This window comes from Stegodyphus dumicola, chromosome 4 (genome assembly GCF_044657685.1).
Source record: "Stegodyphus dumicola isolate Sdum_Otavi_A_Nest chromosome 4, ASM4465768v1".
NCBI classification, from domain to species: Eukaryota; Metazoa; Arthropoda; class Arachnida; order Araneae; family Eresidae; genus Stegodyphus; species Stegodyphus dumicola.
This window is the reverse complement of record NC_140771.1, coordinates 110550483-110577706: the sequence shown is the minus strand read 5'-3', so window position 1 is coordinate 110577706 and position 27224 is coordinate 110550483. Positions and strand designations below refer to the sequence as shown.

General features: G+C 31.5%; 1 protein-coding gene across 3 annotated transcripts in view; it reads left to right on the top strand.

The window, feature by feature from the left end:
• The window catches only part of Larp4B (La-related protein 4B), a 327432-nt gene that overhangs the window by 270311 nt on the left and 29897 nt on the right, over positions 1–27224 (top strand). For 2 of the 3 annotated variants that reach the window (XM_085815336.1, XM_085815338.1), the window contains 5 exons: positions 8496–8660; positions 8764–8943; positions 9058–9135; positions 13575–13652; positions 21096–21184. In XM_085815336.1, coding sequence (XP_085671462.1) covers positions 8496–8660; positions 8764–8943; positions 9058–9135; positions 13575–13652; positions 21096–21184 — 590 coding nt within the window. The remainder of the gene's footprint in view (positions 1–8495; positions 8661–8763; positions 8944–9057; positions 9136–13574; positions 13653–21095; positions 21185–27224) is intronic. The other variant, XM_085815337.1, reaches the window with a different exon arrangement.

Genomic DNA, 27224 nt, shown 5'->3' with positions numbered 1-27224 from the left:
TATAAAATATATTAACATTATTGTACATATGCATAAATAATGTTTTTACTAATAAAATCGTAGAATGGTAAGAAATATTTAATATTATTTTAGAAATTTTCTCGAACACTTTTAGTAAGTTCATCCAAATACATTTTTTTAACAAAGAATCGCTTTTAAAATGTCCTGCACCATATGTTTCCTCTTTCTCATTTACATTTTCATTATGTATACCTACCTTACATAGTTGTTTTTTTTTTTTTTTTCTTGTATCCAGTCGAACCCCTCTTTTTGCTTTGATGTATACGACGTTTATCTTGCCTCTTTCCAATAGATATTGAACATGAATTTATATCTATGTTCCATACCTAAATTATTTAAACACTCAAAATTGAATTCACTAATTGCTGTGATAACAGCTATTTCGAGTCTGTTTTCAATTTCCTTCGGGCAGTTCTTCCCAAATGTCGCTATGTGAACTCTCGTTAGTGTTTTGTATTTTTTCAGATATGGATCATGCTATAAGCTGATTGCTGGCTAGTCATTCATACACTGGCAATATTTTGGATAAAACATTTACTGTTGATTTGTTTTTCATCATTGAATGAGGTTTAGGTTTCATATTTTTAGGAATGCTACACTTTCAAAAAAAAAAGATATGACATCTGTTGGATATTTATAATGTCTGGGTAAGTCATCCGTGAAACGAACTTTCATAAATTGCAATCTTCATAACCTTACACATTTATATCTTACTAACAGTAAAAATATTGTTGCGGAAATTAAAATAATGTTTCTCAAATGTTTACCTTTTTATTGACATTTAAATGTCACAAAAAAAGGTAAACAAGCCTATTCAAACGCTTATAACTTCTTTAAAAATAATTTTACATAAAAGCGGTTTTTTCTAGACGATAGAGTTAAAACCGAAGAATATTATCATATGAAATTTTTATTTTCAAATTTTGGGTCGATTTTTGCTAAAATCATCGTGCACTGTCCCCTGTTGGAAAATTTCACCTTTGTTTTTCGATATCCAAAGACCTTTAAAATTAGCGCCTATCATTATCAAATTTAGCTATCCTTCACTATACATATTTGGCTATACATCATGATTTGGCGACTAATGACCAGTTCTGTTAAATTTTATCTTGCTTCTAATTCGCACTGAGACAATTAAGCGTGAATTGTATTAGTTATTTATTATAATTATGTCTATTTCTTGCGCATGCTTAAGGCTTGTTCTGATAAGCCGAATAAATAAATTCTCACATATACTTAAGCCTTATTGAGAGCCGCCGCTAGATATCTTAGTGCCTGAAGCAGTCTCTGTGGGTCCTAAATTCTATGGCCATACAAGCCCTGGAGCTGGTTTTGGGTTTTTGCGAATAACAAATCAGTTATTTTTAATTCAAATAGCCCTAAGTGTAATCTTTGGGTCTATGAGTATCATCAACAAAATCTATTTTTAGCCTATGGAAAGAAATTTTGGGTAAATTTTTCCTCTTCAACATTTTAACGCATTTAACTTAAATCTGTAATCATCGCGAAGTGTAATGTCAACAAAAGGTTACCGTACTCCTTTATTATTCAATTACTAACATAAAAAAATTTGTTTAGGCATCATTACATAAGTCATTACTCAAGTTTTTATGTTTTGATAAACCTGCGGTGATGAAAGTGTAATAAATAATGATTCGCCAGGTTGGCGTCAAATCAGCAATGTGTCTATGTAAGCAGATATGCGGCAACGGAGCCAAATTACTGATTGTACAGATTTATGCTAAAATGATTGTTTCTTCAATAACAAGGTATTTTATTTAGTGTCGAAGTGAAATTAAGAGTATGCACTCTCCAGGTGTTTTATTATGCATGAAGGGGAGAATTAAAGGTGCATACATAAAGCCTATGAGAAAACATTGGTGTTGGTTTTGAGGACTTCGTACTGTAATTGCTCATGTAGGCTAACCATTTAATATCTTTGCCAAAATATAGTTGATTATTCTAATTCAATTTTCAAGTAATTATCTTTATTTTTATGTTATTTGGATAATTTAATGTTGCTTCTTCCGTCTAAATTTTAGTATCTGTAAATAATACTTCAGAATTTCAGGAAATTTTCTCTGCCATAATCCTGAAACTAATTCTAGCAGTATAATGACAACAATAATTCTAGCAGTATAATGCACATATTTTTTGCTTATGTATGCTGCTAAATAAATATAAAATACCTGAATTTATTTTAAAATACAATTAAATAGATTTCTTTCTTTTAACTGCAAAAAAAGACATTTTTTAATCCAGATTGGTCAGATTCTAACCTCAATCTTCAGTGGAGAAAACAACTTTTATTGTATTTATAATAGTAATGCTTAGAGGTTTATATTACATATAAGTCGTACATAATTGGCAAGTTTTTGTTTTTTTCAAGTGGTACCGTAATTAATTTAACTTTTAGCACAGCCATTATACAATGCACGGATAGACTGGAATTTTCTATATGTTTTATTTCATATGTGTAGGATCGGTACTTACTGTCTAGGAATATGATGTCTGTAAACTTACTTCTTAGGTGGCTGTCTAGGGACTAATAAACTAGTCTGATTTATGGGAAACTCGATGATGTAATGAAAAATGAATAGTTACAAACTACAAAATGATTACATGTGTAGAAGGAAATAGATGATATTTACAGATGAAAAGAATCGACCGTCTTTTACAAGCAAACATCTTTCAGTCGCATCATCGTCTTAATGGAGGAAGCGTCTGACTTCTGTCATCGGAAAAGTAAAAAATTTATTCTCGCAGCTTGTCGTGTCGTCCGATTATAATGAACGATGCCATCCCACAACTGCTTCGCTTATTCTGACTGAATGCGGCCTCGCATTCGCGTGGTACCACCATCACACCTAGGGATCTGAAAAAATAAAATTTAAAAAAAGAAAAAGAAAAAAAAAAAAAAAAAAGATTTTTAGTTAGCATTGAGGGAAAAGTCATCTTAATATCTTCAAAAATAACAGCTTTAGCTCTTCTTCAAGTATTGTTCATCTTTAGCAGTCTATCTGAATGCATGTATTTCCCAAACACGTCTTCCTTTTATGTTTTCTGGAACAATTCGTCTTCGTATTTATGTCTTCTTAAACATCTGAATGCGTCGTCTTAAGACACCATCTTCTTGATTAGTCAAGTCAGGTAAAATCTAAATCAGGAATAATCAAAATCAGTATTTCATTATCAAAGCCCTTCGGTTTTCTTCCTGGATCTTCTGAATCTGCATTTCCGTTTCTTTTTGCTCACCTTCTTTAATTTCTCTTGTCCGTCTTTGCTTTCTGTATCAGCGTCATTGTGATCAGGTTTTCTGACTGACTTCTGCCTTTCAATGTTCTCTTCTTCTTCTTCTTCGATGGTCTCTGTAGTTCCTTCGTCTTCAGCGGCTTCTTTTGCTATCTATTGCAAGGTATTTTACTGAAATTGTTCTAGTGGAATTCGCATTTGATTCATCATCTTTAGCAACTGACTCTTCGGGAAAATGCTTCTCTTCAGAATCTCTTTCTTCAGTGGGGTTTCTCCTCGTTGGCTTCAGAGCTAATTGTATTGTGCTTGAGTTTCCTTTTTGCACTAATTCATCTTTAATAGCATCATTTTCATTTACAGCAAAATCTGCATCACTCAGGACATCATCAGAATTCACAATCAGGGAATCAGTGCCACTTGCTTTGATTGTAGCTGAAGTGTCCAGTTTGATCACATTCTGTACTGTAACAGGAACTATACTAACAAGATCAGTTTCTGGTTTTGGAAGTAAAAAACCATAATTAACAACTTTTTCAAATGCTTCTTCAGAACCATTTCCATTGCAATGGGCATTTTTGTGCTCTTCAGAATCATTCTCAGATTTCTTGTTTTCTGCGATAACACAAATATTTGATCGAAATGACGAACCATCAGTTTCGAATTCACCTTCCTATAGGCTTAGTTTTCCCAGTACCAAACCCTGTTAACTGTAGATCTGCCGACTTAAGTTCAGGAGAACCTATCTTTTCGGATTAGCGTTACTTGACTACCAGCATCAATTTGCAAATTACCTAAATTAACAGTTTTATGCATTTCTTTCTGACAAGTTTGAGTAATTGGAGTTACAGTTTTGGCACCTTGGATAAAAATATCCAAGGTAGAAGATGTTTTGGAGCAATCTACAGCTTTGTTTCCAAACAAATTGCATTTTAAACACTTATATCCTTTACTCTTATTGTTACACGAGTTACATTTATGACCTAAACTTCCATAATTATAACACCTTGGTTCCTTACCCTTATTTGGATAGCACATGCTTTATTTTGTGTGTTAGTACTTGAATAACCCTTATTCTTCGTATCTGGAACACGAATTTTCTCATAAATTTGTAATTTATCTTTGAATTCAGAAATAGTTTTACACTCATACAAAATAATTTTGTTGTTACTCTGATCGGGTATCCCATTGATTACATAATCAAGAATTGATGAATCATCAACGGAACCGCGACTGGCTATTTCACGCATGGCAATTAAATATTCGGAAAGAGATTCACCAGGTTTTAAGTTTCGTTTCTGCAATATGTTATGAATTTGTGCATTGTTTATTTTAGAACCAAATTCGGATAAAAGATTTCTTAATTTGTCTCATGACATTATACCTTTTAAAGACTGTATAAATACTTTAGCAGAACCAGTAAGCAATTTTTTAGCAAACACAATTTTCTGTAATTCTTCCGATAACTTAAATAATTTAAAAGATTCTTCTAAATCACCAATGAAGGATTCAACTGGATATGTATCGGTGCCATTAAATTCAGAAACAGTTTCTAAGATATCACGAAAATGTAGGGAAATATTGCTAGGCATTATAATGTTTTCATCCACTGAGTTATTTATGGGAGGTGATTCTTACCGAACGGAATTAACATCATCATCATTTTTATCAGAATCATAAACACTTTCATCAGATAACTCGTCATCACTTTCCGATTTTAGAAGCTTAAAATCACAAAGACTATTCAATATTAAATCACAGTTTTTATCAGGATTTGAATCATAATTAAGATGTAACAAATTACACACAGAAATAAAATCATTTGCAGTAAGAGTTTTAAGTAATTTTTGTTTTGTTTCTTCAATATTAAAATCAGATAGAAAACCATAAAAGTTATGCAATCTTGCTCTGTTTTTTCTATCACCTAAAGTTCCTAACACAATTTGATGTAAGAGTTTAATTGACGTAGTAGGCCCAGTCGTTAAAGGATTTGAAATTCTAGGAATATAAGGTAGGCATCTTAATTCACAGTATTGTACAGCACTATTCTTAGAAGTAACAATGTGGAAATAATTTAAAAAAAAAACTTATTTCTTTTCTTTTCTAATATTCGTCATAATTCTTCCTAGGCTCATCGCAGCCTGAACCCCCAAATCTGTAAGACCGGTACTTACTGTCTGGAAATATGATGTCTGTAAACTTACTTATTAGGTGGCTGTCTAGGGGTTAATAAACTATTCCGATATGTGGAAAACTTTATAATTTAATGAAACATGAATAGTTGTTGCAAACCACAAAATGATTACATTTGTAAAAGGAAGTAGATGATATTTACAGATGAAGAGGCTCGACCGTCTTTTACATGCAAACATCTTTCAGTCGCATCATCGTCTGTCTTCTATCATCGGAACAGTAAAAAATTTATTCTCGCAGCTTGTCACGTCATCCGATTATAATGAACAGTGCCATCCCACATATGTTAATTTCAATATGTTTAATATCAAGTCAGAATTTCATTCCCCTGTTTGAGTGGCAACCTAATTCACAGGGTATGAATAGAACTAACTGATACTGTCATAAATAAATATCCGGCTATTGAATATTATTCTGTGAGCTTTTACCATTATTTTGTTGTGTAGGGGGGAGAGCTATCTGTATATGTAGCTTTATTATGAAACTTGATTGTTAATTTTATCTTTGCATTTGCCTTAGATGGCTGATGGCTGTCTGAAAAATGTGTAACTTATGATACTTTAGAATAAAAAATGTAAGATTTTAAGTTGTATAAAAACATGGATCTCGTATAACTAGATTATTTAGCATTCTCTTAAAATATGAAATTCATTAAAATGCAAACTCAGATTTTTAAAGATGGAAGAGTAAGCCACTTGCTTCTTTGGGTATTAAGTCACTTGATGTGAAATTTGATTAGTTGAAAAAAAAATATTTTTTATTGCATTAAAACTACCATAAGCAAAAGTCCAGTTGATGAAAATTTTCTAGACAAAAGCCCAGACTTCTGAATAATAAATGAACATTGATTTAAAAAAAAAGCCATTCAAAGCATTGAAAGGATGGGTCCATAAATGAGGCAGTATAAAAGTGCCTTTATCAATCAAGAAACATCAGCCATATGGGGCAAAGAAAACTGAAGCTTATAATTGACAATATGTTCTTGGAAACATTTAATGCAGGCACAACTAGGTTGATATTTTTAAAGTAATACTTGTCGTATCTTATATTTTTAAAGCAGAAATTAGAAGTGAACAGAAGCGAGTGTGTAAAAAGAACAATTCTTATGTTCCAACCCTTACATATTCTCAAGTTATGTTGAGTATATGAAAAAAATTCATTTTTATGTTTTTCGTAGATTCGAAAATACTAAATGCCTCAAACATTTTGAAAACCTTGCTACAATCTATCAAAATTATAGATGATGGCAAGCATTTTTTAGAATGTGTGTGTTGTTTAAGTAAATGCAATAAGACAGTTATTGAAAATGTGAATTGGGTGAGGCGATGACGGTGCATATTTCTGTTATGCCGACTCCATATAAAGATTGGTAACTGACTGGTTTGCGATTTGTTTAGATTGCATGTTACTCAATGTATTTTAAAGAAATTTATTATAAATATATGAGAAGGTCTATAATTAATTAAATAACGAGTATTGACAATTAATTTTAAATGCATAGGTAAGATCAGAATTATATGTTATTGTCCTGGTTTTGTGAGAATCAAGACTAGTCGAGAGTTCAAGAGCATTCTTAGTTCTTGCCTTGTGTAGAACAGATTGAAGACTGAATTAATCATGCTGTCATAATTTTTCAATTGTATTTTACATCCTCCCATTCGTTATAGTTGAAACAGGTTCATTGGTTTGTCACCCTCCCTGAAATCGATAATTTTTGGCGACAGATATAGTGCAAATTGCTTAATCCCTTGACACTGGCCTTGAAGTTATGATTATTGAAATGTGAAGTTGAGCTGTAATTGAATAAATTATGCTTCTGCAATGTCTTCTCACACCTCATAATAGCTTGCAACAACCTGTGGGGACTTGCGCATGTGAATTCGTGTAGTCTGCCGCATGCCAACCCTACATCAACGGTTTAAAATCTATAGTGTGCTGTATTTACAATCAAGCATTGATCTGATTTTCAGCTGGTTCATTAAGGGATATTAAATTTTAAATGCTATTACAGGAACACACTTAAAAAAAAAAAAAAATTCTGTAGTATATGAAAATACAATTTACAGTAGGAATTTTAGCATATTTTAGCATTGGAGCATAGAATGCAATTAACAAGGAAAAGTAATTAAAAATTGCTTCCATCATGCTGATTTTAAAATATAACTAAAATTTATATTTGTTTCATAATCGGGTGTAAACCAAAGATCTTTTCAGCTAATCTGCGATCAAAATGTGCAGCGGTGATAAGTCCAGTAGTTAACATTACAGGCTGCTGGATTTCTTAACCCAAGTTCAAATCCTGGTATGTTTGTAACGCTTGTATGTTTGTAAGAGTGTAATCTCTTTGTAGCATGGTACTTAAAATACATAGCAAGCCAGAAATCCTTTTTTAAATGGTTTACTGATAGAGGAAGAGGAAAGTAAAACCCTTAGGCTGATGTTCAAAATAAATTCTGCAAAATTGGTACAGAACTGGGCAAAGTCATGCTGTTGACTATCAGGTGTCCAAGGCTTGTACTAATGACACGTAATCCTGTGCTTTTACCCATGATGAGTTTTATCAGTTTGTTAAGTGTTATCACTAAACATGAATAAATCGTACCAACAGTATTTATACAAAATAAAGGAAATTTTTCAGAAAATTAACTTGAAAGGAAAACTGATTTTTGACAATTATGTCATGATCCCCTGTGTTTGATAACTAGTGTGGTCCTAAATTTAACCCAAAAAAGTAAAAAAAAAAAAAAGTGTGTGTGTGTGGATTTTGGGTTTTTTATACAGCTGATAAGAGTGTACATAATCCAGTTTTACTTTGGTGAATACTTGTAACATCGTTTTTCTGTAGAATTTGCAAAAAAAGAGATCATAATGAACCTTGGCTATCCCTTTAAAGTTCTATCATTTTATATGCTCAAGGTTATATTTTTAAGACATTTTATTGAGTTTAATCTTTTAAAAATAGTAATGTAATTGATGTGAATTTGTGTAGATATCTTACTGTTTTTTTCCCCTCCAATGTTTTGTTCTTTTAGGAACTTGAAGAATTATTTAGCAGTGAGAATTGTCCAAAATTTTCCAGATGTGAATTTGCCCACAATAATAGCTGGTATGTTTTATTTGATACAGATGAAGACACTCAGAAAGCATACCGATATTTGAGGGAGGAAGCTAAGACTTTTAATGGGAAACCCATCATGGTAAGGTTTAAGATTGCTTTGTTTTACTTAATTTCCTGTAAATTTTATTGAAAATTCATTTAGCTTTTGCATCATTTATAATTTTTTTTTTAAATAACTTTAGGCTCGTATAAAAGCTAAAGCTATTACTTCAGCCCCTTTCACTACTTCTTATAAAAATGGAGGAGGTAACTCACAAGATCCTGATTCTTACAACACTCAGAATGTAAACCAACAACAGCCTCAAACTCCTGTTCAGTACACATATGCAAATGTTCCAGGTGAAGGTTACAGTAATCAGCAGGTAGTCTAACTTTGTGTTTTGTCCTGCGAATTCTTTCCGAAGATTTGTTGATATTTAAGTTTATTTAAAATTTAAAACAATTTTGGGTGAATGATTATTGTTTTTTCCATTTAGGTGTGCCCTCCATTTTATCCTCCAACCATGCTTCAAGCGTGGGCACCTACAACGCCAGCTTGCGTTGATTTGGGAACTGTATGTAGCATTTTATGTTGATTTATATGCAATGTTGCTATTATATTTTCATGATCGTAATTTTTATTTGTAAAAAGGAACTAGTCTTTCATATTTGAGAAACTGAAATTTGAGTGATATACATTGAGTGTATTTTTGTTGGTAAGAATTTGAATTTCACCTTGTTATAATCTAGATCAGCAGTTCCCAATTTGTGTTCCACAATTGCCCCATGTGCACTTCCCAGTAGCTTCATGCTTGCTCCAGGACAAATAACTATTGATGAAACTAAGAAAAGAGTGGCATTATTTTTTAAAAAAAAAACTAGAAATTGCCTTCTAAAAAAAAGGATCTGCCAAGTTCGTTTTTCATCTCCTATAATAGAGATATGGCATAACTATATACTTATTTTAATGGGAAGCATATGAAAACTTTTGGATCCAGTAGCATGCTCTTTTTCATCAAGTGTATGCCTTTAATGGGGAATAGCCATTTGTACGACTGATGCACAGAAATTCCTAGTCAAAACTAGGTGCAGGTGTGATCTGATTTATAATCCTTTTATTTTGACTGTTTCTCATGGATAGCATAAATGCACATAGGTATGTTATAATACGTATTTAACATTTTGTAGACAGCCATAAAACACTTGAATTATAGTGATTAAAATTTGAAGTTTTAAAATGGTCTTTGTAAATTTTCAGAGGGAGAAAAGTCTCATTTCTGAATCACATCAGGGAAGGGTTGTGTGCATAATCATAATAAATATTTATCACAGAAATACAGTGTTTTTTTTTTTTTAAACCTTATAACTGAATATTTATTAGTATGCAGGAGTGTGTTCCAATTCTTCCAATGTAGAAAAATTGGAAGTTGCTATTCAGGAATTATAGTTCTTACAAGCAAGTAATTCTGTGGATCTGAAAGTGGGATTTAGCTATGTTTATGACATAACCTTAATTTAATTTGTGGATCTGATAGCATCCATTCTAAGATAATTTGCTATTAAAAAGTTTATTAAAGCAGCGAGAATTTATGTGAAAGAAATACATTAGATGAAAAAAAACTAACTGCCTGCATTACAGCATTTCACACTGATGGATCTATTTCAATCAGTCATAATTTAAATTTTTTAATTTTAATTAAAAATGCAGGGCTTATACAATCCTTAAAAGTCCTTGTTTTTATTATTATTTATTTATTTTATTTCGACCAAAATTGGGAAAAGGTCCTTAATTTTATTTGACATCAACATCTGACTTTTACAACTGCCGTTATGTGTGAATTAACGTTTTTGAGGAAAACCTTTTAGCGATGTTATTGACTTATATGTATTTGGATGAGTTAACAATTTAATTCTTTTCTACTACTACTTAATATAAATGGTAAATAAGTAGTTTTAGACACAAGGCGCTGTATCAGTTGAAACATAAGCATTTTGAAATTATTTCATTTTTGAGGAGTTCATAAAATATTACTTTAAAAAAAACTTTTCCCTGTTTTGAAATTTGAGTTCTTTTATTATGAGACACTAAGTTTAGTGATTTCCAAGTTGGTATGTATGCAAAAATTTTTATTCAGAGATTTGTGGATTTTTCGATGTTCCCCACTCCCTCCAAACATAATAGCATGGATAAATATCATAAAAATAATGATAACATATTAAAGTTATATTTTAAAAAGTCGTCTTAAAATAATTTTCCCTCTTGCCCTGTTTTAAAGTGACTTGAAAGAGCAGGGATTATAAGAGCTTTTCCCCCTGAAACAGGAAATGAGAAGACACAATTTGAAGCAAAGAAATGTGCATTTTAAATTTGGAAAAACAGCCTAAAAACTGTATTAAAAATAGCTTTAGTTTAGAAGATACTATGTTTTTACTTTAATGCCCATTTTCAGATTTTGTTTACATAGCCTGTCCCAGAAGAAAATTCAAGCTAAATTAATATTTAAAGTTTAATTTGAGCTATGCATTGCATAAACATGACTATAAATATATTTCTTCAATTTAAAATATAAAAAAATCATATTTTAAATAGGAACTATTAGTGTGTTATATTCAGGTTAAAAATTAATTACAGAAGTTTTTTTCTTCAACATATCAATAAAAATAATTTGTCTTTCCACTTCATGTCAAGTCGCCAAAAAAGGCAGTACATATTTAGTGACATAGGTAAACTAGTCAAGCTAAGCTTTACTACTTTGAATATGTACTGCTACCTTTAGGCAGATTTATAAACTAATAGTGGATAAAATCATCTCAAGGTAACAGACTTGACATGAAGTAGAAGACAAATTATTTTTATTGATTTGTTAAATTTATAGCTAAATTTTAATTTTTTTTTTTTTTTTTTTTTTTTTTAATTTTAATAATATAGTCATCTTTATGCAATGCATTGCTCAAATTAAATTTATCTTGAATTTTCTTATTCTTCTGGGAGAGCATATGTAGGCAAAACTTGAAAATGGGCTGTATGAATATATAATGCTCAAAAAATTAATAATACTTTTTTATTAATTTTAAAATAATAGGTAAAATATGCTGTTTTCTTTTTCATGTGCATTTATTATTTAAATCATGAAAGGAAAAAATCATTACGTGACTGATTGGCTCGCTATGGTGAATTGGGAGCATTAAATCAATTTTCCAACTGATCATTTGTAAATAAAATCTAATTTGCTGTTCCAATAAAAAGGAAAGTCTATAAACAAAATTTTAGATTATATTTTATTGCATGTAATTGGCCATGAGTAAAAAATGGTTCCCCCCTTCCCCCTAAAATTTATATTGACAAAATCAAATGTTTGCTCTTTCAGTTATTTTTTAATTGATAACTGTATTTTATTAGGTAGTTGAATAACATATAAATTAATTGTTTTTGGTTAAAGAAAATTCAGAAATAAATGTTTAAAGTAAATATTTTGAATCTGATACTGTAATTTAATTTTCTTCTGTTTTTTATGTACAATTATCAAAATCCTAAATTCATTCTGATTAGTAGTTATATTCATGTTGTATTTAGGTAATAGTAAACAATTGGTCATATTGGATATTGGTAAACAAGGTAAAGAGATAGATATTAGGTTTTTTCGAGGGAAGCAGATGTCAAAAATGAGCAACACCCTCAACAGGAATCGAACCACGAACCTTTGGAATCCTCTCTCAGCGTATTCCAAAGGCATGCTACACACCAAAGGTACCACTATGCCACAGAGGCATTCTAAGAAGGCGGGAGAAATACCTTATATACTTCCTTTTTAAAGGGCGACTGGCTGCGGAGAAGCATCATCCACCACCCTTTTAGTTTGGGCGTTGCTGTAGAGACATTATGTTTTTTTTGGGGGGGAAGCAGGAATCATGAAAAATGAGCAACGTCTTCGCCAGGAATCAAACCACATAAATACCCGCCCAGCATGTAGACCACAACACCACGAAGGCATGCTAAGAACGCGGGAGAAATACCTTATAAAGTATACCATAATACTTCACTAGACACGTATGCATTAAAAAATGCCATAATTAAATTATTGCTTTATCTCGAATTTTCGACATGACAGAAAATTTGGTCACAATATCTCTTCGAGCACTGCTTGGAGTTACTGCCGGGATAGATTTTCAACCGTTTTGGAAGTAGAAATAGAATCACTGACTCATCTTCCCTGGATTTCTGTTCAAACGGAGTAAGCATTTACATTGTGAAAAAGGTCATAGCGAGAGGCTCGCTGCAGATTGCTTGGAGAGGTGTAAACTGGCCTTAAGATAACTATAGTAACAGCTTTAAAGCTAGCCCCCCCCCCAAAAAAAAGGAACTAGATGGGTGTAGTTCTGGATATATATGTCAGCTTCCTCTCTCCTGTAGCTAAAGAGGAGGAACTTATGTTTGACTGCCCTTGAAATCAATAGTGTTGTTAAAAATTTAAGACTGCCTTTTTGTCTTAATTATAAATTTTATATTGGCACATTTCTCTTCTGGTTTGATATAATAACAGATGTTTTTAAAATAATTGTCTTGTATTCAGATTTATACACGACTTTGCTCACTGTATATAAAGAGAATTACTTAATCTTTCAAAAGAGGGGCAAAGGAGGAAGATCTTTTTTATCTTTTAGTTTTTCCCATGTAGTTGTGCCAGAATATTTAAATGTGTATCAGTTTTCTTTTGAAAATTCACTTTTACCATTTCCTTTTCTGAACTTAGGAACTTAGGATTTCTGAACTTAGGAACTCCTAGGATTCGTGCTGGACTGCAAAAGATTGATTATCTGTCCTCTTTTAATGCCTCATAATTAGTTATTTAAGTGATCGCAGCGTAGTGCTTTTTATAGATGTTTTTATTCATACTATCGGAATTTTTCAGTGGTTTCTATTTCTAAAAATATAAAGTCCCCATGTAAGCGCTGATTTCTTGCCTAGTAATGTGTGTTGTTCATGATTCGGAGATATGTTTTGGATTCTTTGCAGTTTCAAAAGTCGTTTTCGGAAGTTATATTCCAGGCAGGTGATGCAAGTCAAGTGGAGAATATTTGCCAGTGGTCGGAAGTAGGTTATTGATTGCTCTGCTTTTTTACTAATTTCAGTGATGTGATTGTTCCATTTTAATTTGTTATTTATCATCACGCCTAGGTATTTCGCTTTTCATACTCTTAGCAGTACATCATTGAATAGTACGAGTTGCGTCTACATCTGAGTGTTTATATTGCATCTTTTGATAATGAGTAGTTGTGATTTTCGATCATTGATAAACTTGCTTTTATTGAGCTCTGGTCCCTTTTTAACCAGCAGGGGGAACTTAATTTGAAAATTTGCAGAAAGAAGCTTAAAATTGTTGGTATTTCCATATCGAGAAAACAAGTGCCTAGAATACATTGAGTTACGAAGATAGGGAGAAGTTTTTTCTGGGTGAACTTCTTCTTTGTATATTCTGTAAGCATAAACTATGTAAAAACATAGTTTATGTTACTTTTTCTGCAAAAATTAGGTTTATATTTATTATCTAATTTCTTGAGGGAAAATGGCAAGTCTTAACTGCATATATTTTCTTTGTCAAACTCAGCCATGTCTGCTACATATTTAAATGCTTAAAAATCAGACAACTTTATATAGAACTGCACTATATTAAATTTACTGGATGTAGCATGCTTCTTTGAAAGTAAGTTGTAAAGTAAAATATTAATAATGAAGGTGATTAAAATGATTGTTCATCAGTGAACTTCTGTCTAATAGTAACTATGCCCTGTATAAAAATTCGTGTATAATTAAGCCCTTGAAAATTGTTACGTGTTTCAGTTGTAAATAAAATATTAAATTAATCATGAAGATGGCAAAAATTGCTGTTCCTCAGCGAAATTCTGTCTAACCATGCACTTTGTGAAAATTTGATTTATGTATAATTAATTAAGCCCTTGAAAATTACTTACTTCATTTGTAGACAAAATCTTTTTAAAAATAATTTTAGTTTGATCAAATAAGTTTTTGGTGCATCTGGTAAATTAAGACTGAGTTTAAGGCCTCTTGCCCCATAATGAGCCAACTTGTCAGGCATACTCTCCTGAACGCTCCCTTCCAAAAACCAAATGTCTGAATGATGTCTTACAGATGCATATTTGAAATTTTTTCCTGTTCATTCTCGACTCTTCAGGATTTTCCGGAATCTGTTGAAAGTTTAATCCTGTGTAAATAGAAGCTGAATAATCAATCTTCAGTAATTTACAGTGGATTTTCATATAACTAACACTATAATTTCTTTACAATTCTTCCTTTTTTTTTTTTTTTTTTTTTTTTTTTAATTATTGTTGTTATTTACTTTGTGAGGTTTAGTTTTGTGTCTAGTACATATAAACAGTTTCAGTACAATCAGTAAATGAAACTGAAATAAATATCGGCTAAAAATTTATTCTACTTTGGTTTTAAATACACAACTTAATTGATGAATATCAAATGCAAAAAGTGTTACAGCCAAAAGGAAATTTGATTATGTACAGTTGATATGATTTATTTATACATAGCACCTTGCACTGTTAATTTTATGAGCTGTTACTTAATATTGAAAGCAAAAGGGGAGCTCACCAACAGGTAGAAATATTGCACAGGGCTGGCTGCTCACATAATTTACATAGTCTGATACAATAGGCAAAACTGGAGGATTAATTCTAACATAAGCTGCATTTGTGCTGATTAAAATGAACTTTACATTTGTTCATTAACCCATTAAGGCTATTATTCACTTCTATTTAACCAGTGATATCCAGTTTTACCAATATGCTGGTAGCTTATCTGTGTCGAATTTGATAAAAGAACAATATTTTTTAACTTGTATCAGTCAATAGTGGTTGACATGGCCTGAATAAAAAGTATAGTGTGGAAACACCTGTGTTTGTGTTTTGTTCTTGTATGTTTCTTTTTTAGTATTAAACAGTGTTATAAAAAATAACAATAAGATTGTTTTATGGGAGCAGATTAGTTATTTTCCCTCAATTTCATACTGGAAAAGTTTTTGGGCGAGTCCAAGGATCTGGAACAGATCAATGATGTATCCCACTGTATTTGAATATGGAATTCACAGAAAAAAATGAGTACCTCTTCTCAAAGGAAAAGGTTAAACTTCTTACCTAACGTTATGGTCTGGTTAAGCTTATACTAATGTAGTCACTCTTATTGTGCCATATTAAGTGTTTGCTTGATAAAAAGCCTAGCATACCTACCAACTCTCCCAGTTTTTAATTTTTAGCCTAAAGGAATTTCCAGCAATAAATTTTATTGAATGAGTGAAATTTGTGCACGTTCTAATCATCCACTCTTAGTGGTTTTTGAAATAATTTTCCTTGTTTAAATTTTATTTCATCTAAACTTTATTCCCCCCCCCCTCTTATTACATTTTATTGGCATTTTCTTATTAAATTTCATTTTATCTGAGTTGTCTTAAATACTGTAGACATTAGTAGATTTTTATATGAAGATAAAACAGTTAATGTATCTATTTTTCAGTATATTACAAAGTTAATCCTGGTAAATTATTAGATAAATTTTATTGCCATCATATTTAAAAGTAGTTTGATATATAAACCTTCCCCCCTCACACCATATTTGAGTTTTTCTCAGTATAAAAGTGTAAAAAAATTGCATAATAACATTAGCCAAGGAGCATGAAACTTGAATATCTAGTTAAATACTAATATATTTTACAAATATTTTAATAACTTGAATCATTATAAAGTGGAATTAAGTCAAAAGTTCCTTTGAAAGGCATTGCTGCACAACGTGAAAGCCTCCTAATCTTGATAAATATTATGTACATTGATTATTAATTTTATTTTCGTTGTATTTAAAAGTGCTTCGATAAATATAAACCTCTTTTGGGTGTTTCTTGGTATAAAAGTGTAAGAAAATTACAAAATAAAATTAGTCAGAAGAGTATAAAATTTTGAATATCTAATTAAATACTAATGTAGTTTATAAATAGTTTAATATCTTGAATCATGCATTATAAAGTGAATGTCAGTCAGGAGCTCCTTTGAAATGGCATGATAGCTGCCTGGTTTTTCAGATTTCAATGTTGGCAGCTATAGTCTGTGTTAGTCTCAAACATTCCTTTAATAAATACCATTCCTCAGAGAATCAAATATGGGTAATGATGTAAAAAAAAATTTTTTTTTAAAAAACTTACTGGTTACGTTGGGTGTATCAAATATGTGCCACAAATGGTTGAATCAACTGATGTCATGAGGTTAACAACCAGAATATTAGGCGGTGAAATGTTTTCTTTTAAATAAATTCTTCATATCAAATGAAATACAATCATGAATGGATCACATTATTAATAGAGTGTCACAGTGTTGTCTGAACTTATGATAATGTTGAAAACTGTATAAATTCTTTTTCTTAAAAGCAAGCTTTTCAAATTTCTGTTTGAATATGTAGAAAGCCACTACGAGCCCCACTTGCTGCACTCTGAAGGAAGGTAGTTTTGGCATGTTTGATAAATCTTATCCAGCAACACTTTTATAAGATATAACGCAGTAATATAATGTGCAATCTCCTATTTTAGTTGATTGTCTATTCTTTTAGATGGTGAATAGGTTCTTTTAATCATATCTTTTTACCACAGTTTTATCGCATGTTTAGTTGTTAAAGTTATTGATTTTTTTTTTTTTATTTTATTTTTTGATACTGCAGTTAATTGTACTTATTGTTTAAAATAGCATTTTAGTTGCACCATCTAAGAAATAACTAAAGTGGGAAGATTGCATTACTACATTGTTAACCAAATCTCTGGTTAACAATAGTTAACCAAATCTCTGGTTAACAATGTAGTAATGCAATTTTACTACATTGTTACGGTTTTAAATTCTGAGGCCTAGATATGCAAGCTGGCATATTTGGCCAATTAGCTAAAGAAAGCAAATGAGTATCATTGGGAAGATAAAAACCAGTTTTGTTTTTTCTGCAAACACCAAACTGTTGCTTTTAAGAGGACGGTTGCTTTGATTTGAGTACATGGAAAAAGATAATAATTACCTCTCATACAAAAAAGCTTTTTGAATGAAAATGACACCAAGATTCCGGAAAAGGTATTGAAAAAAAAAAATTCAGGCTCACCTTGAGGCATAAAGAGAGCCATTTTTATAGTATTTTTTCTGTTTCCATCGAAAAGAGAAGATACTTTTAAGACCCTTAAAATATTTTCATCATTCCCTCACACTCATACACCCAAAAAAAAAAAAAAAATGCCCAGCTTATACTCGGCAGAATATGGGGTCCATATAAAATCTTGCATTTTGCAGCGAATTAAAAATTGCATTAACAGCATGAATTCAAAATGTTATCTGAGAAAGCAAAATTAATATTACTGCCTTTCTCAATTAATAGCTCTGTAAAGAAGAATTCTGTGCTTATCCATACACCAAAAGAACATAAAAGCCACTTAATTGTCCAACCAGATATTGACTTGTAATTATCAGCAGTTGAATGTGAAGTAAGACATCTGTGCCAGACAATGCAACCATATGTGTCTCATTTTATGTTTAAAGGGCCATATACCCAGAAGTCTAACAATGCTAATGGAGGCATCTATCTGACTTAACCGACATAGCTGTATAGAATTAAAAAAAATTGCTAGTTTTCCTTCATTTGAAAAATGTGGACTTCACATGTAGTATAGCTAGTCAGCATATGGAATTGACTCCATTAGGTCAGATAAACCCCAGTGTGAACAGCCCTTAAGTGTTATGTTGTGTCTTATGTTACACTATGGTTGATAAAATTGAGTTGCAATTGTATGGACCCCCTCACTTTTGCTGTCATTAATAATCTGTGGTAATGCAAATGATTTGATTATATTCACTTTTTATGGCTAAGTTTTGAAAATATCAAGGTTTTAGTCGTAACTGAAAAAAGTGATATATTATGGTACATTTTAAAGTTTTAAAAATGCTTTCATTGCATGGATATTATGCACTTATTTAAATACCTCTTTACGTTACATTCCTTTATTATCTATCCCATCTTTCTTTCTCTCAACACTATTTCTAAACTTATAAAACATGAAACAGATTTAAGAGGCTTACCTTTTTCCACCAGAACTCAGTTTGACATTTTCCCTTGATAGCAGCGTCAACACAGACTAGCATTGCGCTGTACACCTTACTGTCGAAGGTTTTAACTTTTTCCAGATACTCTTTGTGAATAATACGACAGCAATACTACCAGATACATAGCATGACCTTTTTGTTAGTCAAATGTGCTTTGCGATGCTGCTAATGAGCTCACCAGCCACAGACCCAACCCCCTTTTCGGCCTAAGTGTTGAAGCAAATCCACTTTTCATGACAAATGTTGACCCAATCCAGGATTTTGTCCTTCCGTTGTTAGTCAAGTGAATCAATGCAGGCCCAAATGCAATCTGTCTTTATCTGCCTGAGTCGCACATGCAGCATTTAGCAATTGAACTTATACGTCAACTTTATGCGATGTATAGCACAACTAATTGGACATAGCACTAACATCTAAACTCCTTAGCAAGCTTTTTTTGTGGTTACATACTGATATTATACCACTAGTTCTCACAGGCAGGCCTCATCAACGTCAGTGTGTCGGCCAGAGCGTTCTGCTTCTTGAATATCATAGTACTTGTTTTTGAACTTTTGGTACCAAACTTTCACAGTGTCATATGATACAAGCATTAGTACCTAAAGCTGTATAGTTGATTTAGTGTCATTCTGTAGCTGACTTTTTGTAACAGAACTGGAAGTAAATAGTGGTTCTGATCTGGTAGCAAGATATTTCCATTTCAGACACCTTGTGCTTAACGATAACGATATTTTTGTTGCAAATTTGTGCTACTGTGCTCTAAAGCAAGTCTTGTTCTTTCAAGTGCCAAAAATTATTTGACAAAATATTATTAAACAAGCCAGCATGCACTGTTTGTACAGATCATATTTGCGGTGCCAGGAAACTTTCATTAAAACCTGATGAGTACTTTTCACTAATGTAAATTTTGGCTGTAATTAAGTTAGGAATATTTTTGAATTCATTTTGCTTGCACAAAATCCTTGAGGATAGATGGTGCTTAAAAAATTATTAAAAAAAATTCATAAAAATAGAATAGTAGTAAAAGTAGAATAGGCTCTTACCTCTTTTAAGAGCTCTTTCTGGGCACAGACTTATTGTATTCAGAGTGTTTCTCAGACACTTCAAAAAAGTACTGCAGTAAGGAACTAAAATATTGTGATTTACAGTAAATTTCCATGTTAATTAAATTTTTGGTTTACTGATCAGAATTAAATCTTTTTCTCATATTGATGTATAGTGTTTTTCCAGTGCATGCCTTTGTATTATAATAACTACTACAATAATACTAGCAGTTAAAATATCTGTTGTTCTGATCCCTGCAAGGATTTTTTTTCACATTTCCTGCTTTTGTCTTTACAATCTGACAGCCAAAAATCCTCTCAACATGATGAAAATTTAATTGAAAATAAGTTTTATTAACAATTATGTTTTTAAAGGCTGTGAAAATCATTTATAAAGTGATTGATTTGGGTAATCAAATTGCAAACTTGATAATGGTGGCATTATTTCCTCGCTCAAGAAAGAAAAAACAATATGCAATACGATACCACCAACTAGAAGAGCAGAAAATTGAAATCCTTTAATTTATAACACAGATCTTTTGTTTGATAAATGATCGCGAATCTTTTGACTTAAGTGTTATAAATTAAGATGTATTTATATAATATTTATTATATGAGTGTCATAAAAATGACTTTCCATTCTTATTGGAACTTCTGCTTTCAAACATGTCCTTTATTGTATAGAAATAAGTGAAAGATATCTCCAATTTGCTGTAATATTTCGCCGGAAGAAAACTTGAATACAAGAAACTGCCAAAAGATTACTAACGTATGATATAAACTGTTTCCATCGTACAGGAAATTAATTATGAAATGTGTTTTCAATGGTGTGGACCCACTGCTTAAAGGATAATTACGCAGCTGCTTCTAAAATGGATAATTCCCAAAACTTCCCAGATTAGCCATCCAGGCTTGTTTTTCTTTCAATTTCAGACTTCGTGCTGTAGAGTTCTCGTAGTTTTTTTAAAGCATGTTTATTTCACAGGCGTAAGTAGATCTTGTGAAAAATAGAAAAATATTTATTTCATCTAATATTTAAATTGATGTGTTAGTTTTAAGAAAAAATTTCAAATGTTTGTTATACTGTTTGGTTTCGCTGTAGAGAGGCTTCTTCTTTTATAATTTTTATAAAAACAACCACAAAATAAAATTAGTGGTGCAGGATTTACATGGCTGATTTTAATTTAAAATGAATGTCAAATTCAATGAACTTGCTATAACCATCTTTCTGGTTTTCTAATTGTTTTTCTTCTAAATTATCTTATCAATTACTTTGGCTGTAATTAACTTTGATCTTATAATATGTAATTTATTATGATATTGGTTCTTTTAATTATATAATTAATTTTTTATAGGTGCTTTCTGTAAACGGTCTCTCACCTCAGGCTGCTTTCAGACCTTTGAATAATAATACAAATAGGCATAGTTATTCGTCTAGAGATAGGTAGGTTATCTATTAAATAGTGCTTGATGTAATTATAAATTATTTATTTTTTAGATCAGATCAGAGAAATTGCAATACATACTGTTACACTGAAATGTATGCTTGATTACTGAATGCAGTTTTTGTGTAATATTCAAATCTTAATAAACAAATTTTATTTTATATTTTAGCATGGAAAATCTTTCAGATAATTTGTGTGTTTAACAATATCCTCTGTTTTGCTTTAAAACGTGTAGTATCTGCCAGTATGAACATGTTATAATAACAACAAATTTAAACACATCTATATCACAATACATTAAAGTAATAGATGTGCAACAACTTAAATAATAAAATATTACAGTAATATAATTTCTTTTATACTAAAATAGTTATTATTTATTGTTGTGCAATCTTAATAAGGGTGTGTTTAAATATAGTGCGTTAGAAACGACACTTTCTATTTTTTTAAAACTATCTGCATAAAAACTGTGAAAGTCTTAAAACCTTCAAATACCCCCCTCCCCCCCGAAAAAAAAATTTTAAAGATCATTTAAGAAGGCTTTAAAATAATTATCATTTGTTTTATGATGATGTAGAAAAGCATGCTGCTGTTAATTAAGATTATGACACTAGCAACAATATCAATAACAAATATTTATCCTAACAGCAAATGTATAATGTAAGGCAAAACTGATTGAAGTGGCATGTCTGCAACAAAAAAAAAGTATGCTAAATTTAATACTTCCCCCTTTTGGGGCCGTGTAGAGTGGGTTTTAACAGTTTAGCATTGATCCTATATATGACTGACTGGAATATCGTTTGTGCACATTTACTAAGCTTCCATGTATAGTTAATAACTAATGGTAAGTATAGATGTTGACATACAGACCTTAGTCATATCTCACATGCACTCATTGGAAGACATTATGAAACTGCACAGGCCAGAAAAGCATTCGTATAAGCTAATAAATAACAAGGGAAATGGTGAACATTGCTTTTAGTATGAGGTTAGATTATCCTGTTAAGTGAAATTACAGGAGGGTAGGATTTTCAGTTTAGCAACTCTTCATTGCTGCTTCTTCATAGTACTTATGATACATAAAAAGTGATAATAAAATATCCTTTAACCCTTGTTGTTGATGAACGATTTGACTGCATCCAATGCTTCTTACAAGCTTTGATGTCCCACATGCACAAAAAACAGTGATACTTAATATATCTGCATTGTTGGCCAAGGAGAAAGCAGTCCGTTTTAAGTTCAATACAGATGATCCGTTTGTGCATGTGATATTGCAGCAGATCAGTAACTCTTTATGTCCATATTCTTCACACAAACAAACTCAATGGCCTATTAGGTCTGTACCAAATAAATTTCCTTTATGTAGAACAGACTTCAACCTCCGCTTTGCATTATAGGCTGAAATTCCAATCTCTTCCATTAAACTATGTATGTTATAGCAGCGCGCAAATCCAACACCACTTTGAAAGTATTGCAGAAATACATTTTCTCTTGATCAAAAGTAGGATGGATACCTTAGCTTCTTTCTCAAGCAAGTTTTTCTCATGCGTTCTAGATGCTAATGACTGAAGCTTTTTTCTAGTCCCAATCTTGTGCTAAACAATTGATTCCTGCTGTTCAAGCCCCTTATAAACGAAATCATCTTCAATTTCAAAATCTTCATCATTTGGGTCAGTTCAATATCCACAAGTTTCATGTATATTCTAAGAGGGTAAGTCTTTGAAAACTTGCACTAGGAGTACAGCTGATAGTAAACTAGGATACTATATTTTAAATTTGTTTTTCTTGTTATATCCTGACATTTTTACTATACAAAAGTAGCAATCACTTGAATAATCTTTGGTCTCCTGCCAAATCATGCATCAGACAAGGTTCGTAGCAGTCCTTACAAGTGTCCTTATATTTGAAAATAAAATATAAAGGCCTTTATAGGTGCTTACTTTTTCTTTAAAGCCCTTATTTTTTGCTTTTAGTGCTTTTTATAATGAACGTGCAGTTTTCCCCCGTACCAAAGCCGAAACTAAATAAACAACTTTTCTTCCTTATGTGGAACGTCAGATGCGCAGAATCATACTCCCGGAAATAGCGTTCCCCCTTTCTTTGCATTAACGTAACTTTTAGTGCACGCAAGAGTACAGACAGGTGCACGTCATTCTATTGGTCAAAGAATTGTGAAAGCGGTAGAAAATTCCGGTACATCCAACATTCTTTTCTTCCCACCCAAATACTACATGCATTTGAATTTCTATCAAGATTTTAATAATTCGCATTCTCATTCCGTGTCAGTTCATATTCGTGTTTATTATGATCGTTATGCTTATATTATGAGCATATGTATGAATATTTATAATAATATAGTTGCAGTAACTGCTGAAGTATAGATAAACTTCCAAAAATGGGTGTGTTTTAACTTGGATAAGCTTTCTAAGGAATAATATTTGGAATGGCTTAAATAAAGGGGAAGTAATCAAATAGTCAAAATAATTTATCTCTTTGTTTTTCCAATGCATTATACAGTATGGAGGTTGAGAGGTTCTCCCTTTTCTCTGCAAAATCTCAAATAGTGAAACTGTTACAGTTCGCTTCGAAACAAACAACAGACTTTTTTTCACTTTCCAATTCTGGATTGAATAATACTAAAAGTTCTGCGGTCTAACAACCCAAGGGAAGAATAATTATATTCCAGAAATTTAACGCACTCTGTTCAAAATTAGAATGAAAAACACCCCAGATTGGCAAGTCTCTTTCTTTTCCTTTATTTAGTTCTTTATTCTCTGAATACCGGCAACTGTTGATTCTGATTGCATAATGTGACGTATGGAAGAATTGCAGCGAGCGTATTGTGCAATAATGTTGCTATATTTTGCAGAGCTAATTAATTTTGATGTTCAGTCGGAGATTTGTTTATGAACACTTAAAAGAGTTTTACTGTGCTTGCTAAGCAGAATGTTTTTCAGTTCCGTTGGTCAATTTTTATGTGAAGCACATAACAAAATGTAAAAAGCATTTATTTAACCGAAAAATCTAAAGAATGGCTACAGTCTACCCCCTTTCCTCTTTTTCCAGTTACGCTAGACCAGTGTTTCCCAACCTTTTTGTGCTATGCCCCACCTAATCCTCTCTAAAACTTTTAAGCTCCCCCTAGCATATACATAATTTTTAATATTTAAAAACTGAAATTTTCACGAAAGAAACTTGAATGATAGCTTTTAGGAAGAAATGACTATGAAATTTTATGAGCAAACACAGTAAGTGAAAAATCATTTTAGTGAAAGTTTTTTATTTTACGTATTAGTAATTTTTAGTATTTAAATTTAGCGAGTTCCTTGCGCTTGATACTTGCTGCAAAGAAATTTTATGTCAGATTCCAATTTAGATAACTTGAGTCTCAAGTCTCCCGGTTTCATATCCAACCTCTTTTTTTTTTTTTTTTTTTTTTAGCAGCAAATTAATCATTTATGGCACTAAATCCGCATTCGGTAAAATATGAAGATGGAAACAGTAACAATAGTTCTCTTGCAAATTTTGTTGCATTTGGATATCTGATTCTGGTTTCCTCACAAAGCTATGACATAGCTTCTTTTATATTAAATGAAGTTTTAATTGACTCATCATTTTGCATTTCTGCGAGTTCTTCTTTTTACTGCATATTTGAAATGTCAGCCAAATCCACTAGCATTGGCTGCATCATCCAAGTTGGGAAATTAATTCGTTTTAAGTTACAAAATCTTTTAAATCAGCCGATAAAATTTTCAGATGGTCGCCAATAACAAGTATAGTGGTAGTCGTGTCACATTTTTGGAGCCAATGAAACTTTTCAAAATTTTTTTGGTAAGTAGTATATGCCTGACGGAATTCAACAAAGATAATGAAACCAAATATCTTCCTTTTGCATCATGACTTTTATTTGCTCCTTGAAGTTGTTTATTTAATATATTTAATTTTTCGAAGATATCAGCTAAATAACTCACAATTGCCATGTTATCATCCGTTAACGGATTTTTCATTTCAGGTTTGTCGCTTAAAAAATAACTAAGAGTATCAAATAGTTCCATAGATCTTTCCAAGCAGTTCCCTTTCGACAGCCTTCTTACTTCAGTGTGAAGTCTCATATAGTCTTCATTTTGTTCTTCATAAAATAACTTGAAAAGACGTTCACATTTGGCCCTAGCTTTAATAGCATTGATACACTTTATAACTAAATTTAGTACTTCATTTAGAACAGGCAAATTGTTTTTAGCTACCAGGTTTTCTCTATGAATAACATAATGGACATGAAGCCTTTCTGGATTTTCATCTTTTATCAATTTTAAGCAACCCTTTTCCTTATTCCGTGCTTTACTTTATTTTTCAACTATCATATTAGGAGCACCATCTGCAGTACAAGATGTATTATATTTTTTAGCTTACTATAAATATCCTTGGAGGTAGGGGTGCTTTCTAAGAATTTACAGAACATTTCTTCGGCAAAATCCTCTTTATGAATATATCTTAAACAAGTTACAAGTACTGCCTCACTCTCTCTCAAAGTTGGTTCATCCATTTGCACCGAAACGTTTGTTTTCAGCTTTTCAACAAGATGTATTTCAATATCCTCATTCATTTAATCTTTCTTCTGCAAACAGTATTGTTATTTATTGGCATAGCTTTAACGTCTTTGTCATCTTTTTCTAGAACAGTTTTAAATGCTGATATTAATGGCTGATTAAATTCTTCCCTATATTACGGCTTTTCCCAGATTAAGCGATGAGGTATGAAATTTGATAAATAGCCTCAAGAGCATGATTAACAGTTGCATTATGAGCAGTAAATAGACACTTTAATATTACTCTCTTTTCAAAAATTTTCCTTAAAGTGTGAAAATAATTCAAATCTGAATTAATATCAACATTATGTTTCGCCTTCAAATGTTCCTCAAGCGACCTAGTTTCATTGAATTGTTGGTCAGGCATTATTGACATAAAAGGACAAAAGTTGACCGGATATGAAACCAAATTTTAAATATGCCTCCAAATACTGACAACATTTTTTCTCTTGCTTGCACCCCTCATTTCACTAAGAGTTGAAGGAAAGAAATATAAGATCAATATAAACAAGAACTGAAAGCAGCTACTATTGCCATTCAAGGAAAGAATAATATACCGGTTGCCATTTGTACAGTAAAAAAAAGTAAATTTGTTGGCTGAAATGTGCGAGAAACATCTGGAAAGCATAATGTGTCAGTTTTTTAAATGCCTTTAAAAGCATTTAAATGTCCATGTCTACAGCGAAAATTCTTTATAAAATATTAAAAATGCACTGCAATTTAAAATTTTTTTATGTATACATCACTTACATTTTTCTTTATTTTGGAGAATAAAAAATTTAATTTCGAAAAATTTTGACTTCATGAAACATATTTAGAAAGTCCTTTGTCTCCTTAAACTCTGCATGAGTCCATTTTCAAGTTGCCCCCCATAACAGTCGCATTGCCCCTTGTGGGGCGTGGGCCCCACGTTGGGAAACATGGCGCTAGACTATCCGGAATATTCGGCAGTTTCTGAATATGTGGGTTAATTAAGCTTTTACTGTTAAAGGATGACTGCATGAAGCAATTTTCATCTTCTGTTTTCAGAAATGTTCCTTTTTTTTTTACTTAAATTACTTTGCTTGCAATATCTGTTAAGGGAAAGCTGTTATACAGTGAAAATTTTGAAATTGTTCAGAATTTTGATTTATGTTAAATTATTTAAATATTAATATGAGTGGGAAAACAAATTCAAATAAATATGGCTTTATTTTCTCTATTTTGAACTGAAATTTCATCATTAAATCTTCTAATATAGTTTAGTTCTGTATAGTTTCCCCCCCCCCTCATTGTAAACTAGTTCTGTAAATTGAACTGTTGGTTAAAATTTTAAAAATAATTATTGTTTTCAGTGTTTGAGGTAATGCTCCCTCTCTCTGAATGAATACTGCATTTCTCATTTTAAATTACAAGTCTAATTTTTCTTTTAAGGTTATGCAGTTGTGTATAATGTCATTAGACAGGTGCGCGCT